Raw genomic sequence first — 14,059 nt, 5'->3', positions numbered from 1 at the left:
GGTTGGCGCCTCACACTGTCCCAGGACTGTGAGGGAATTCGACTCGGCCGGCCCAAAAAGATCCAAAATTCCCTCATCGCCAACGGCAATGGCCCGAGATGCGTCCGCATCTTCATGCACCGCGGTGGAGCCGCCGCCACCGCCCGGCATCGAGCCTTTAGCCTTGGCCTGGGGGAGTAGGGCCCTCTTCCGTTCCAAGTACTGTGCGGTTCCGTACCCCGTCAGGCCCGTCAGGCCCGTATAGGCTGCATGTGCATATGCAGCAGCCCACCCGGATGAGCCCTCAGGGTTTCCCTCAGGGGAAGGAATGCTACATGCAGCAGGCTTCTAGAAGGATGGGATCTTCTTTCCCCGTGTTGCTGCTGATGAGTCGGTGAGGCTCAAAGAGCGGTGCTGCCCGGTGCCCGGGTGCCGGTGGGAGTGGACGTGGAGATGGAGGTGGATATGCGCGCCGGATAGGGGCTCTGCTTTAGCGAGGCATTCGGTGCCGGAGCAATGGATCATGGAGTGTGTACCAGTACCGGAACAATGTTTCCAACTTTTTCTGGATTCGTGCGCGTGTTGTTGCGTAGACTGCACAGCGTACCTAGGCCACACCTACCTACCCATCACTTTCTCTTCCGTGGTTGTTGGAGCGACAAGGCTGGGGACTATTGTAACTAGTCATACTCGAAATAACTATTTTCACCATGTAAACTATCTTGTCGTCTTGTCTCTGCTTTGGTCCTAGTTGTTGCAATGTGAACAAGAGTCCCCGACTTCAATTCCCAGCAACATGCTGAATCTGGCCATGGCACGTGACCAGACTGTGGTCGCCTTGACCTCACTTTTCTGGCAACTTTGAGCCTATTCCTCAGCAACGAAATATGTCAGAATGAGAGTTGTGAATCTCCAGCTACTGGCCTGATCAATCTAATTCCTATGGACATGCTCACATGGAAGTCTCGGGTTTCGACGACTAAGCAGTCAAAGTGAAGTCCGCAACGCTGGACCGAGACCGCCTTTACCCACGGCCCACTCCGAAACATCGGACACGGCCTGCTCGTGGCAGTCACAGAAGATCGAGAAGTACGCTTCCAAGTGACTTGTCAACATGGCCTTTTTGTCGAACCTGGCGCCCAGGCTGCCACGTGAAATTCCCGGGTTCTACTACGGTCAGTCAACCAGTTTCCATTGCTCCACCACCACACTCGCTGACGTTGCCCCACAGACGAGGAGAAGAAGCGATACTTCAAGATTGAGTCACACCCCACAGCGCCATCCAATGCAGCCTGGGCCGCTGGGAACGTCAAGAAGCGAAAGGCTGAGAAGGCCCAAGCCCAGCAGAAGCGCAAGCGGCAGGAGAAGCTGAAGGGCTGCATCAAGCGATCCAGCCTCCTCGCCCATCCCCTGGCCGGAGGGAGGCTGGCCCGCGAGTTTGGTGTCGTAGATCCCGAGCTGCCCGTCGAGAGCTGGACCGCCGGCCTGCGCCAGAGGGGCGAGGTGTCATTCTGGCCTGGTCAGGAGCAGAGCCCGGATGCACCCAACATATCGTGTCTCCTCGTCGAGGGAGGCGACGAGGAGGCTGGATTGGGCATGGTCTACGCAGGTATGTTCTCGCCAAAGTCTAAACTTATTGATATAGCTAATTCTCAAAACAGCTGTTGATGGTCGGCAGCTCCAAGCCTCCTACCTACCTACCGACAAGGACGATAAGATCAACTTTGGCATCACGCAACGGATGCGCGCTTCACGGCTGTCTGCGCTACGGGTGGAGGCAATCCAAGACGACATCTCCTCAATCTCATACCACCAAGCCTCTCATACCATGATAGTCACCTCGACCGCCGCGAGCGGTCCCGACATGAGCTCGCGAGGCAAGATCAACCTCTTCCAGCCCGCCCGCCCGGCCGACCTCGGCGAAGGCAACTGGGAAGGGCACTTTCTCGAGCAGTACGGCGGCCGGAGACCGACCTGGCTGCTCGGCGACACGGGCGCCTACGTATCCTACACCTCCCCCGTGCGCGGCCTCACAATGCACACAGCCCGCACCTGTCCGCCGTCGACCTCAGGCTCCAGCGGCCTCGACGCCCTCATCGCCACCAGCCACGGCATCATGGGCGTCGACGGCTCGAGGGCCGCGGGCGAGGTCTACTGGGTGACGCCGAAGCCGCCTGCCGGCGGGAACATGGCGCAACCGCGTCATCAACAACAACACCACCACCACGGCACCAGGCCCCCGCCCCGCGACGTCTTCAGCGTCGACTACCACCACTCCAACCCGCGCGTCTGCTTCGCCGGCTGCCGCGACGCCAGGGTCCACCGCATCGACACGCGCGCCCCCTTCTCGACCTCGGCGGGCAGCGGCTGGGACTGGTTCCGGCACCGCAGCAGCGCGGCGCACGTGCGCTGCATCGACGACCACCGCGTCCTCGTCGCGGGGCCGAGGTCCGCCATGGCCATCTACGACAGCCGATGGGTGGCGGGGCCGAGGATGAGGCCCGGCGGCAGCGGCGGCAACAACAACGCGGCGGCGGCGGCGCATCCGGTCGTCCAGTTCGCCGGGTACAGGAACGAGGCGCATGTCCGGATCGGGCTGGATATAACACACGATGTAGGCGGCACGGCAGGGCTGGGCAGCGGCGGCGTCGTGGCGGCGGGGCTGGGCGACGGCACCGTGGGCGTCTTCTCGCTGCGCACGGGGCGGCGGCTGCGGGCCGGGGACGTTGACGGCTCGCTGGGTGCCGTGGGCGCGGGCGGGGTCGTCCAGGCGCTGCAATTCCGGAGGCTGCCGTGGGAGAGGGAGGCGAGCCTGTTTGCTGGCGTGGGGCCGGTGGTGAGGAAATTTACATTTGGTGTTGAGGATGGGGAAGATGAGTGGTGAAGGGGGCGCGGTGGATGTCCCGGAAAGTCTATGCGCAGCAGGAGGATAAGGACAGTCTGTGGAGGCCCTTGAACGCGAGACGAAGCAGACGGCAAGGTACCAGGCAGGAAGGAGACGGTTTCACGTTTAGATACCCCAGCGTGCGTGCGTGTCTATGAATTGAAATTCTGATGCTATCGAGTCCACGCTATGCCAAAAAAAAAAAACATCGTGCCTGCTGTTGTCGCGGGCACGTTACGCGGTTTGTTTATTTGCTATATGCAGACGCAGATGCAGTGCCGCCTTGTGGTCTCGACCGAGTCCCTCCTTGTACCCAAAATAGAACCTCACACATGCAAGCGCACCACCATCTATGCAGAAAAGAAAGACATCTCTAAAGTCTCTTTAGACAACGTCCACACATGCCGCAAACCGAGCAGGGAAAGACGATGGACCCGCCCGAACACCTGGAAACCTGAGCCACACAAAGGATGCAAGGAAAATCACACGCAACCACACACATACACAAATCACATGCAAAACGGACTTTTGAATCTGCACAACGCCACTCCTCTTACCACTAAGACCTACCACCAAAAATAGTGTCCCTCGCGTGCAGGACCCCAAGGACAAATCCGAGGCACTACCTCCCCTCCGAGCTGTTGCGCCCGCCACGGGCACGGGTGCCGCAGGCCCCGTCGGTCTTGAGGTTGTACGTGCCCTCGAGGTTGGGGAAGGCTCGGGCGAACGCGTCGCCGAGGGTCCAGTTCTCGAGGCGGCGCAGGTGCCTCTCGAAGACGGGATTGATCATGAGCTCATCACTCTCGGGGCTCTGCAGGAGGGTGTCGGTGTCCTCGTACGGCCAGTTGAGGCTCACGGTGGTGGTGAAGGGGATGAAGAAGTGCTCAAAGGGGAACACCTCGGGCGGCGCGTAGTCGGTGATCAGCCGCTCGCGCATGGCCGGGAACGGTAGCGAGTCCAGCCAGGCCGGGTGCGGCGTGTACAGCTGGCCGGGGAGGGGCCGTATGAAGTCGGGCAGCCGCTCGTAGTTCTCCTGCGACGGGTGAATCTGCCACCGCATCAGGAGGAACATGACGTACAAAACTGCGACACGCTCCGGGAGCTGCGAGATGTCCGGGAATGTCTGCAGTATGTCGATGAAGACCTTGGAGAGCGGGTGCGAATCCTTCATGGGATTGAGCAGCGAGGAGACGCTGGGATAACGAGGGCCAATGATCTCCTGCGTGGGTAGGCCCTCTGCAGCGCGTTGACGACGCTCGTGGAGGAAGTCGAGGAGAAGACTATCGAGAGGGCAGGTGGGCGGGCAGTTCTTGATTGGTGTGGAATAGTTGGATAGGGCCGGATCGATTGCGCCTTGCAATGCCGGGTCGATATTGCTGTCCATGCCGCCGCTTCTTGGGGCGGTTACAAAGTCTGCGCCGCGGGTGCCATTGTGCGGGAAGGGCGAGTCGGGGTGGGAGGAGCTTGTCGGCGGAGCATGGTGACGAAACGCAGTGGACTCGTGCGCCGTCCCATTGGTCACATTGTGAATGCCTCTCGCCCTTTGGGACTGGTCAAGCAGAAAATCCAGGCCCAAACGTTCCGTGCCGAATTCCAGGCCATGTGCTAGGTCGTGGCGCTGCTGATTGAGCTGGGACTTGTAAGCCTGGGTTTGTGCTGTCACGGGCCCGCTGCTGGTAGACGCCCCCGAGTTCCACTGTGTCGCATAGGGGTCCTGAGTTGGCGACGCAGCGCTCGACGGCGTCGACATGTTGTTTTGACCGGAGTTTTGCGCTGCATCTGTTGGCGCGGACACGTTCAGGAAGGAATGGCCGGGGGAAGGCAGGACTGGTTGCTGCTCATTTGGCGACGAGTTAATCAGGGGCTGGATCATGGAGATGACAGATGCCAGGCGCCTCTTGATGTCTGCATTCTCCGCCTCGACAGCCTCCTTAGCCCTCAAGGCAGCCTGAAGCTCCTGGTAGGGCTGTTGGCTGGTCAGCTCCCGGATGCGGCTCTCGAGGTTCTCAATTGTCATCTTAGTCCGCTCTCTTATAGCGCGCTGCGCTTCACGGTCTATGATTCGACGTCAGCCAACGTGAGCTCCACCTCAGGGCACAATTGTACACTGCATTGCAGAGAAAAGAAACGAAGAAAAAAAAACCGAGAAGAAAAGTAACGCAACGCAACGCAACGTAATGCAAAGTAAAACACGCCAAGAGCAGCCGGGCAGCTTGAAGGCATGTCGAGAGTCCGACACATAGAATCAAGGCAAGGCTTGAACGTACCGTTTGCACGCTTCTTGGCAAGCTGCTCGGGCGTGAGGTTGGCCACGCCCCGGGAGCCCGGCGCTGCCGACTTGCGCTTCTTGGCTTCGGGGCCATTGCCATGGCCGTAAGACGGAGCAGGAGTCGACTGCTGCGAGGCGCTTGGCGACTGAGCGGGCGAGGTGTTGGCAACGTCAACGGTCCTTTCCCTCTTCACGCCGGCGGCAAGGGGCTCGCCTTGTGTGCTATTTGCGCGGGCATGGCTACCACGGGTTCCTCCCGCCGGGGATGCAGCTGTGATGGACGAGTTGTTGGACATTCCCTGATGTCGATGCCGACGGTTATGGTGATAGTGACAGTGATGTTAACTGGAAGAGTGTGGATCCTGCGTTGTTGGTTCCAGCTCCGCTCCCAAATCCAGTCCCAGTCTCAAGTCCAGTCCCAACTCCGAGCCCCAGTCCGACGGCACCGGGACCCTGCAACATCCACGTGCCCCGTGTGAGGGTGGTGGTGTTGCTGGCGACGATGATATCGCCGTGGCGGATCGACTATCACGATCCAGATCCGGATCCAGATCTAGACTCGGGCTCAAACTCAAGTCAGAGTCAGTCAAGGCTTAAGTCAGGCAGAGTCAGGAATGCTGGCCTGCACCAGAGGAATAAAAAATCCGTAGACGGGCCGACGCGTCTGTGGTGAAGGCCCTGAGTCGCGTCGTGATAGGCGATCCGGGGAAGAGGGTCGCCTCAGAGTGAGCCGAGTCTATTCGAGTCAAAACGAACCGAGTCGTTGGAGCGAGTTGAGCCGCAAGACGACCTGTCGAGTCGGGTCGAGTCGAATTGAGTAGGCGAGACGGGACAAGCTCGCAGACGAGCACGCCCGGCTGACTAGTAGGGCTGGGGGGTTTCCGTTTCTGGATGAGATGTGTGGTTCCTTTTTTTGGGGAATGCTGCTTTTTTCCTTCTTTTTTCCTTTTTTCCTTCTCGCGCTCCCGTCTATCCGACTCTCGTATCAGATCAGACCAGATCAGATCGGATCAAGGCTCGGCGCGTCAGTGTCATGTGGCACAGCAGCAGGGCAGGGCACGGCAGGCCACGGCAGAAGGGACACTGTCGGATCTGTCAGAAACCAGATGCAGGTCCAGGTGGGCAGATTATTTCCGATGCAGCACGACCTCCGAGTACCGTACGTGCTATGCTGAGCTGTGCTGAGCTGTGCTGTGCTGAGCTGGTTGTGGCTTGCGAGGGTGGAATGAATCAGAGCGTGTTTGGGGGTTGAGGAGGAGGATGCTCAATTCGAGTCAGTCCAGATCGAGGGGGGAAGAGAGAAAAAAAAGCTTTTTTACTTGTGATTTTTCAGTTTGACCGTCTGGCCATTCTAGTTTCTCCCTCTTCCACCGTTTGTCTCGCTCTTTCCTCTCTCTCGCTCTCTCCCTCTCTCCCTCGGCAAAGCACAGTCCAGGTCCAGGGCAGGGGCCCTTTGTCTGGCTTCGAATTCAAACCCGTTTCTCCTGTTTTCCGTCACCATCGTTACTGCTACCATCCCTGCTGCTCGAGCTCAAACTGGCCCAGAGGAGCTGTTCGCCGCGTGCTGGGTGCTCTCGGCGTTCGCCCTGATATCGGCAGTGATAAGCGGCTGGACCCATAGTGACAGAGTGCACGCAGCTGCTGCTACTGGACCCTGGGCAGCACGGCTGCAGCACGGTAGGACGGCTCGGCAGAGCTGGTGTGGCCCCCTGTCCCCTGTCCCCTGTCCCGTCCCTGGTGGTGTGTCGCCCGCAGGGTGGGATTCCAAGATTCGTCACGATCATCTAACCACACCAGGCCCATCACTCATCATCGCCCAACACCCGTCTGATGACCTTCGTTCGGTTCGCATTAGGTACCTAGCTGGGCAAGACAGTATACAGGCGAGGTGGTATAGACTATTGCCTGGCTCACTCTACGTAGACCTCGACACCGATTGGCCAGGCTATGTGTGTGTGTGTGTGTGTGTGTGTGTGTGTTCATCAGGTGGTGGACATTATTGTGGACATTATACACATTATATCCTCATTTAACTACGCAGGTAGTCTATCGTTTGCTCATGCCCAACCTAGCCCAATCTCATCGTACACATCCGTGCCCCTCCCTCAGTCCGCCGAGGCCCTGGCCAGCGCCTCCAGCAGGTGCGACGGGAATCTGTACCGCAGCTGGCTGGTGTACGCCGTCAGGTCGATGCTCATCTGCTTCAGCTGCACCTGCAGGTCCTTGGACGTGCTCTCGTTGCCGCTGAACTGCCCGCTGCCCAGCCTCTCCCGCTGCCGCGTGCAGCACATCACCGTCCACATCAGCAGGTTGCCCACGTTAGCCGCAACCACCTGCGGCAAGCTCGCGAACTTGGCCGCGTATGCCCGGATCGTTGATGGGTCGCCGTTGGCCGCCAAAGGCAGGATCTCGAGCATCTTGATTTGCTGTTCATGTTGTGACTCTGTTAGTTCCTGTCGCACCTCACTTCTTCCACCAGCAGGGGAAGGGGAAGGGGTTGTCAACTTACGTCCAGGGCCTGCACCCACTGGCCAGCCCCTACGAGGCTCTTGATATCCGACATCTGCAGCAACACACTGCACGCCATGCGGTTCACCTCCTGGATATTCTCCCGGAAGAACCGCTCCCCCTCGTACATGTGCATCATTGTCTTGGCCAGCTCCACAGGGTCGTCGATGGACGCGAGGCTAAGGCTGTTGTTCACCTGCGCATCCGGCCGCCCGCCCTCGACGCGTGGCTTGACGGGCTGGAGGCGTAGGGGCTCTCCACCTACCTCCAGCGAGATGGCTTCGCTAAGGGCTCGGCTGACAATCGCCACCACCGTGTCGTAGTCCTCCGCTAGGTGGTAGAGCAGCACAGCATCGGTCGTTCGTCCATTATCATTCGCGAAGCGGCCAGCCTGCAGCGTGATACTCCTGACAAATTCCCGCTCGTCTGGCAGTCCAATGAGGGAACCGCGGCTCTCTATTATGCCTGGGATGCGCTGGCCGTCCGGTCGAATATCTCCAATCAGCTTGCTGAACTCTCTCGTCTCAAGCACGAGCTCGCGAAGAGCCTCATGGCACAGCTCCGCATGCTGTCTGCCGGCTTCCTGGTTGGGGTCGTCGAGATTTAGACAAATCAGGATGATGTAGTCCACCGCGGCAGCCACGTTGGCCGCCCGGAAGTCGCGCGTATAGAAGCCCAACATCCGTCCAAAGCTAATTTGTGGTCGCTCACGTGTGTTGTGTGTGAGGAGGTCGTTGTTGGCCGTCATCGAGTCTGAGGCCCGTAGGAGACCGTAGTACTCTAGTGCAATCGCAAAGTGGACCGCGTCAACGTACGAAAATGAGTACAAGTAGGCGATGGCTTGCTCAAACATCCCCGACATGATCTGCATGAAGAAGAACATGCCGAAGTTGCCATTAGCATCATCCACATTGTTCTTGGGGAAGTACTTCAGGCCGACCTCCTTGATGGTGTTTTGCACCTCGGCCAGCCCGAACGTCTCCCCCCAGATCTCCACCGAGCGGTCGCCCTCGCGGGCGAGGTTGAATTGCAGCCACATCCAGTCGTAAACATCTGCGGTGAAGCCCTCGAAGCTTCGGTTGCTCAGATCGCAGCGGCCAATGATCTTGTAGCAGGCTGCGCGGTAGGGATCGACCGAGTTGTCGGGCGCATTGCGGATGCGCTGGCTGAATTCCGTGTTGCACCGGTCCTGAAGCTGCCTCTTAAGACGCCGGTCTTCGCTCGTAGCGTATTCGCTCATGAATGCAGGGAATGATCGGTCGATGCTCTTGAAGTGGTTCTGGTTCTCGATGACATACTTCGCGGCTTCGTTCACATGTCCAGATCGGAGCAGATAGAATATGACCGCCCAGACATACTCATCCTGGCCTTCCCGCCTGATCGACTGAAGGTCTGTATTGTCAGGAGCAAGATGCTTGCCCTGGGCCAAAAGGCGCACATAGGCCTTGGTTTTGCTGACGACGTCCGGTCTGCCACCTAGCTGAGCATTGAGAGGGTTCTTGGCAATCTGCTGCTCGATCTGGTCCATGAACTTCTTCTCGAGGAACTTATTGGCGCCGGCCAGAATTCGCTTGCGTAGAGAAATCGCTCCCTGTGAATTTGACTCGGAGCTGAGATAGACGCTGGAGAACTGTCTCTCGCTGGCTGTGGCATCCGCGCCGGGAGAGTCTGCATCAGGGTTCTCGCCGACGATGAGAACCATAGCACGGTACGCATCCACGAGATGCTCACCATGCCGGTCGCCTGCTTTCGTCTCAACCTCTGCGAGCTCGTTGAGGATCGGGTATGCTACGGCTTGCGCTTGCTGACGAGCGTCGTTCAGTTGGTGGATCTTCTCCGCCAGCTTGAGCTGCTTCTCTCGCAAAAAGCGGTCGTCAATGCCAGCCGATCCGTTCGGGCCACTGCCAGCCCCAGCGCCGCCCACGTCGGAGAATTCAGAGGAATGGGCGCCAATTTTGCTAGGTGTTCCGATGACAGACCTTCCAAGACCAGATCGTCCAAACGCGCTTTCTCTTGTTGTTGACTTATCCGGGCCAGACGACAGCACGCCCTTCCGTCGTGACTTGCCAAACCCACCCCGGGACTCCCTGCCTGGCGACGCCCCCACCCCACCACCTGGAGTCTGTTTCGACTTGATACCAAAGTGCTCGTAGATCCGTCTCCGTTGCGCCTCCCACTCCATGGTGACATTGTCCTCCAAGAACGCGTCGAAGTCCCTGACAGACTTCTCCAGCCCGTCCGCAATCATGCTGAGTGTAGTCTTGTTCTGTAGGTTCGAGAGATATGTCTCGACATCCACCTCGCCCTGCGCCGTGCCGTAGGTGGACCGATCGAGCCTCGAGGTCTGGAAGCCTAGGGAGCCGAGGTCACGCACCGCGCTGCCGGGGTCGACGCCGGAGGCAGCAAGCAGGTAGTGTGCCCGGCCGTCGAGCTGGCGGTCGGTGGGGGACGCCTTGGGACCGAGCTTGCGCAGGCGCTGCCGCAGGTCGCCCAGGCCGAGCTGCAGACTGGGCAGGTCTTCCATGGCTGCATTGTCGTCAACATGGGCCCTCTTGTTCTTCGCTAGCAGGCTGTCGAAGAATGCACCGGTCGGGGCGGCCTGATGCTGGAGGCCGTTGGAGTTGGCTGTCTGAGTGTTGATGGTGGAGCCAAACAGGCTCTTGCCAAGGCTGTTGGACGCATCGGGTTGTGCCTGAGCCGCAGGCGCGTTATTTGAGGTTGTGTTGAATAAACTGGGCTTGCCAGAGTTTGCGAAGAGGTTGTTGGTCTGGGGCGCGGTCGTCGTATTCGTGGTGTTCAACCCGCCGAAGAGACCGCCGCCGGCGGTGGTAGCGGGCGGTTGATTTGTCGAAGCAAACAGGTTTGACGATTGCGTAGTTTGGCTGGTCGTCGAAGGGAACAATGTCGACCCAGATCCAAAAATGCTGGCCCCTGGAGCGGCAGTCTGGTTGCTGGTGTTGGCGGTGTTGGTGTTGGAGGCGTTCGCGGTGGTGTTCAACGAGCTGAACAGGCCACCCCCAGCATTTGAGGCCGGCTGGCTCGTGGCCCCCGTGTTCAGATTGCTGAATAGAGACATGATAGCTGCAGTAACGTGCAGTGACGGTCTGCAAAGGAACAGGAGCAAGACGAGACGGGAAGACACGTCGACTGCACGCGTTGGGAGGAGTCAGGTTGGCGACCCTCTTAGCAACTTTTTTTGTTTACCATGCTTTGGGGTTGCTGCAGGCCTGGGGAAGATGCACCTGGGGCAGTCAGTGGCTGCTGCCCACCCGGCCGGCAATTGCTGAGAGACCCTCACAATTCGAGTGCAGGTGCCAAGCGAGCTCCATGCCAATGAAACATGGTGCACGCTCACATGCCTCCCTCAAAGATCAATCAATCAGTGTTCAAGAATTATTCATATCCATCAGTCTCAACATTCAATTGATTGTTCTTCATTGATACCTAGCTAGACCTCAATAACGCCAGCCTTGTCCTCTTATTTTCCACGACCACCAACACCCCCTCCCTGGCTTCCATTATCCGTTTAATACTTTGAGCCAGTTTTAGCTAGCAAATCCTGATCATACACACAAGCACGTCGTACAATTCTGTTTGTCTCACCCCACGACACTCCCGACCGTTTATTCTGCTTTTATTTCCCGTTGACACTTCCGTTCCCATTCACGACATCCTTGAGGGCTGCGTCAACTTTCTGCCTGTACTCCCGCTGAGTCCGGCACTGCTCCAGGAACACCTGATACTTTGCCTCAAGCAGCTTCTTCTTAGCCGGGTTCTGGTCGGCACGGACCGTCTTGCCCGGCTTGCTCATGCGATCCATGATGTCCCACAGAGGCTCCGTCTGGCCGTCCTCGCCCGCACTGGCGGCCTTGGCCCCCAGCATCGCCGCCCCGTGCACGACCGCCGCGTTGACGTACTTGGGCACCAGGACGGGCATGTCGCACGCCGTGGCGATGAGGTCCATCAGGATGTCGTTCTGGCACTGGCTGCCTGACATGAAGATGCTGAGGATCGTGTGCCCGGACTCATTCATCTTCTCGATGATCTGCCGCGTCTGCAGCGCGATGAACTCCATCACCGAGTAGTACAGCAGCCCGAGCCCGTCCTGCGTCTTGTCGCTGCTCATGCCGATCACCGCGCCCCTCATGTTGGGATCTGCGATGGGCGACCGGTTGCCCCAAAGGTCGCCGTAGAAGAAGTAGTGCCGAGTTAGGTAGCCCATGAACGGGGAGCCGGTCTGTTCGTTCAGCTCATGCAGGTGGTCGTTTAGGAACTCGTAAATGTTCTTGCCCAATGCCTTAGCACTGGCAAATGTCTCGGCATACGCCGGGTGCGTCTCAAGCATGTACTTTAGCAGCTCGCCCGTCGCCGACTGCCCGCCCTCCGCCATCCAGTGGCCTGGGATCAGCACATCTCGATACGGCCCCCAAACGCCAGGGACGAAGACAGCGTCCTTGGACATGGCGAGGTGGCAAGTGGAGGTTCCCGCCACGGCAGCGAGCCGAGTGAAGGCCTGGCTCACATCGTTCTTGGCGTGATCTTCATCAAGGTGGTCCGGACCGAGCTTGACCTTGGCGCCTACGGTTCCGATCCATCCGGCGTACGCGTCAATAACGCCACTGCCTACGGCAATGCCGGCGGGCAGGCCCAGCTGCTTCGCAGCTTTCTCGGACAGTGGCCCAACAAGCTCTCCAGCGCTTGTGTATGTGCCGTTCTGCGGGTTGCTGGTCAGTCTCGGCCTTTCTGCATCAAGCAGTGATACAGGGGTTCAAAGAAAAGGGGCTCACCACCCCGTCAACTCCTCCCATGCGCTTGAAGTTGTCTTTCACCAAGTCGCCCAAACCGATGGAGTGGTAAAAGTCTACTTGCCAGCCCTTGACACTGCCGTCTACACCCACAGGCACGAAGCCCTGCTTGCAAACGGTGCTGCAAAAGCTCCTGGTGTCTTTGCCAGTCGCCAAGTGCGTCAAGGCGTCCGCGAGATCGTAGAACTTGCAACGGTCGAATAGTTCGGGAGGCATGTGGTTCTTGAGCCACAGCACTTTCGGGATCTCCATCTCCACACTCATGGTGCCGCCGACGTAGCGGAGAAGATTGTGGCCGGTGGCATTGATCTTCTCTGTCTCATCGATCGGCCGGTGGTCGAGCCAGAGAATCACGTTGCGATCGTTACCATCGTTTGAAAAATCCGGGCCAGTCACGGGCACTGGCTCATCTGTGTCGTGAGTAAAGACTGCTAGAGAGCAAGTCGCATCGAACCCGATGCCCTTGATACTGTCTGGCTTGACCAGGGAGTCTGTGACCACTTTCTTCACACAGTAGCAGATTGCATCCCAGATATCTGTAGTCGATTGCTCCTACACGGCGATGGAGCGTCAGTAGGTGCTAGCAGGACACATACGCCTCGTGTTTTCACTCACATAGTGGGACGCCTCAATGCCGCTGACAGGCTGCCACAACTTGATCTCCTGAGCGGCCAGACCCTTGATCTCCCCCTCGGAGTCGATGATGCAAGCTCGAGCAGAGCCTGTACCGACGTCGATGCCGATGTAGTGTGCTTGGCGTCTGTCCATGTTGTTACTTGTGTCAGTCACTGTTTCGCCGTGAAGGTTCAATTACTCAAGCTTGTGTAATAACGATGTTGCAAGCTTCGAATCTCGGGGCTGACTACTAACTCCTCAGTTGTGGGCAAGTTGGTGTCTGACAAGGACGCCATTTTCAATAGGATGCGAGTCCCAAGCCACTTGCGATACTTCTGGGCTTGATTTGTAGATCGGACGGCGGACTCCTGCCCGGAGACAAAGTTCGAGACGCAGTGAGCTTCTCTTGTGTGCGTCCTGCTGTGCAACTTGAGCTATGGAGGGTCGGCGTAAAAGATTATGATGTGTATCGGGCACCAACACGCAAGCTCTCAAGGATGTGTGGCTTTGGGGATCAACAATACCAAGGAGCTATGTGATTCACTGAAGCAGTAGTCATCAGAAGCAAAGGGAGAGTTTGATTGCTTTTTGCGGCTCGCTCCTCAACAAGCTGGCAAGGCTCCTAAATCCTATTTGGCCAAGCTCCTCGCCTCGGGCTGCTACCACGCAGCACGCAGTGCTGCCACCCTCACCTGTCGGCGGCCGCAGGCAAGCGATGCGATGGGATGACGTTGGGGGAGAGGGGCGCCTTCAGGAGCGTGAGGAGGCAAGGTTCCGGGGAAGCTTCCCCACATCCCCAGCTGAGATGGAGCTATTCTAGAAGAACCCAACCGCAGAGTGCCTGCGTTCGCCCCTTCCCTTACCCCACCTACACGCATCGACGCCGGTGGCCATTGGTGTTTGGGGTCCTGTCAGTCGGGAATAAGATGGTTCTGGACCGGTGCATGGCCCAACCCACATCTGCAGACTGACTGAGAGCATCACGAGCCTTCTGGTCGC

At 58.5% G+C, this 14,059-nt stretch overlaps 4 protein-coding genes across 4 annotated transcripts; 1 reads left to right on the top strand and 3 right to left on the bottom strand.

The window, feature by feature from the left end:
- Positions 1-1,093: 1,093 nt before the first annotated feature.
- J7T55_006245 (myocyte-specific enhancer factor 2d) lies at positions 1,094-2,863 on the top strand (the record flags this gene model as incomplete). The annotated part of the gene is made up of 3 exons (XM_053142185.1): positions 1,094-1,154; positions 1,211-1,588; positions 1,641-2,863. The coding sequence occupies 3 exons, from the start codon at positions 1,094-1,096 to the stop codon at positions 2,861-2,863; spliced, it is 1,662 nt and encodes a 553-aa protein (XP_053001011.1).
- Positions 2,864-3,485: 622 nt separating this feature from the next.
- On the bottom strand, positions 3,486-5,428 carry J7T55_006244 (uncharacterized protein; the record flags this gene model as incomplete). The annotated part of the gene is made up of 2 exons (XM_053142174.1): positions 3,486-4,918; positions 5,131-5,428. 2 exons carry the CDS (start codon positions 5,426-5,428, stop codon positions 3,486-3,488), a joined length of 1,731 nt encoding a protein of 576 aa, XP_053001010.1.
- Positions 5,429-7,237: 1,809 nt separating this feature from the next.
- On the bottom strand, positions 7,238-10,716 carry J7T55_006243 (nuclear pore protein; the record flags this gene model as incomplete). The annotated part of the gene is made up of 2 exons (XM_053142163.1): positions 7,238-7,558; positions 7,642-10,716. 2 exons carry the CDS (start codon positions 10,714-10,716, stop codon positions 7,238-7,240), a joined length of 3,396 nt encoding a protein of 1,131 aa, XP_053001009.1.
- Positions 10,717-11,274: 558 nt separating this feature from the next.
- J7T55_006242 (uncharacterized protein) lies at positions 11,275-13,356 on the bottom strand (the record flags this gene model as incomplete). Its single annotated transcript, XM_053142152.1, has 4 exons — positions 11,275-12,354; positions 12,428-12,997; positions 13,061-13,205; positions 13,316-13,356. 4 exons carry the CDS (start codon positions 13,354-13,356, stop codon positions 11,275-11,277), a joined length of 1,836 nt encoding a protein of 611 aa, XP_053001008.1.
- Positions 13,357-14,059: the final 703 nt, after the last annotated feature.

Source organism: Diaporthe amygdali (genome assembly GCF_026229845.1).
Source record: "Diaporthe amygdali strain CAA958 chromosome Unknown NODE_1_length_4327563_cov_65_473760, whole genome shotgun sequence".
Taxonomy (NCBI): domain Eukaryota; kingdom Fungi; phylum Ascomycota; class Sordariomycetes; order Diaporthales; family Diaporthaceae; genus Diaporthe; species Diaporthe amygdali.
Note: the sequence above shows the minus strand (reverse complement) of the source record. Positions and strands in the feature narration are given on the sequence as shown.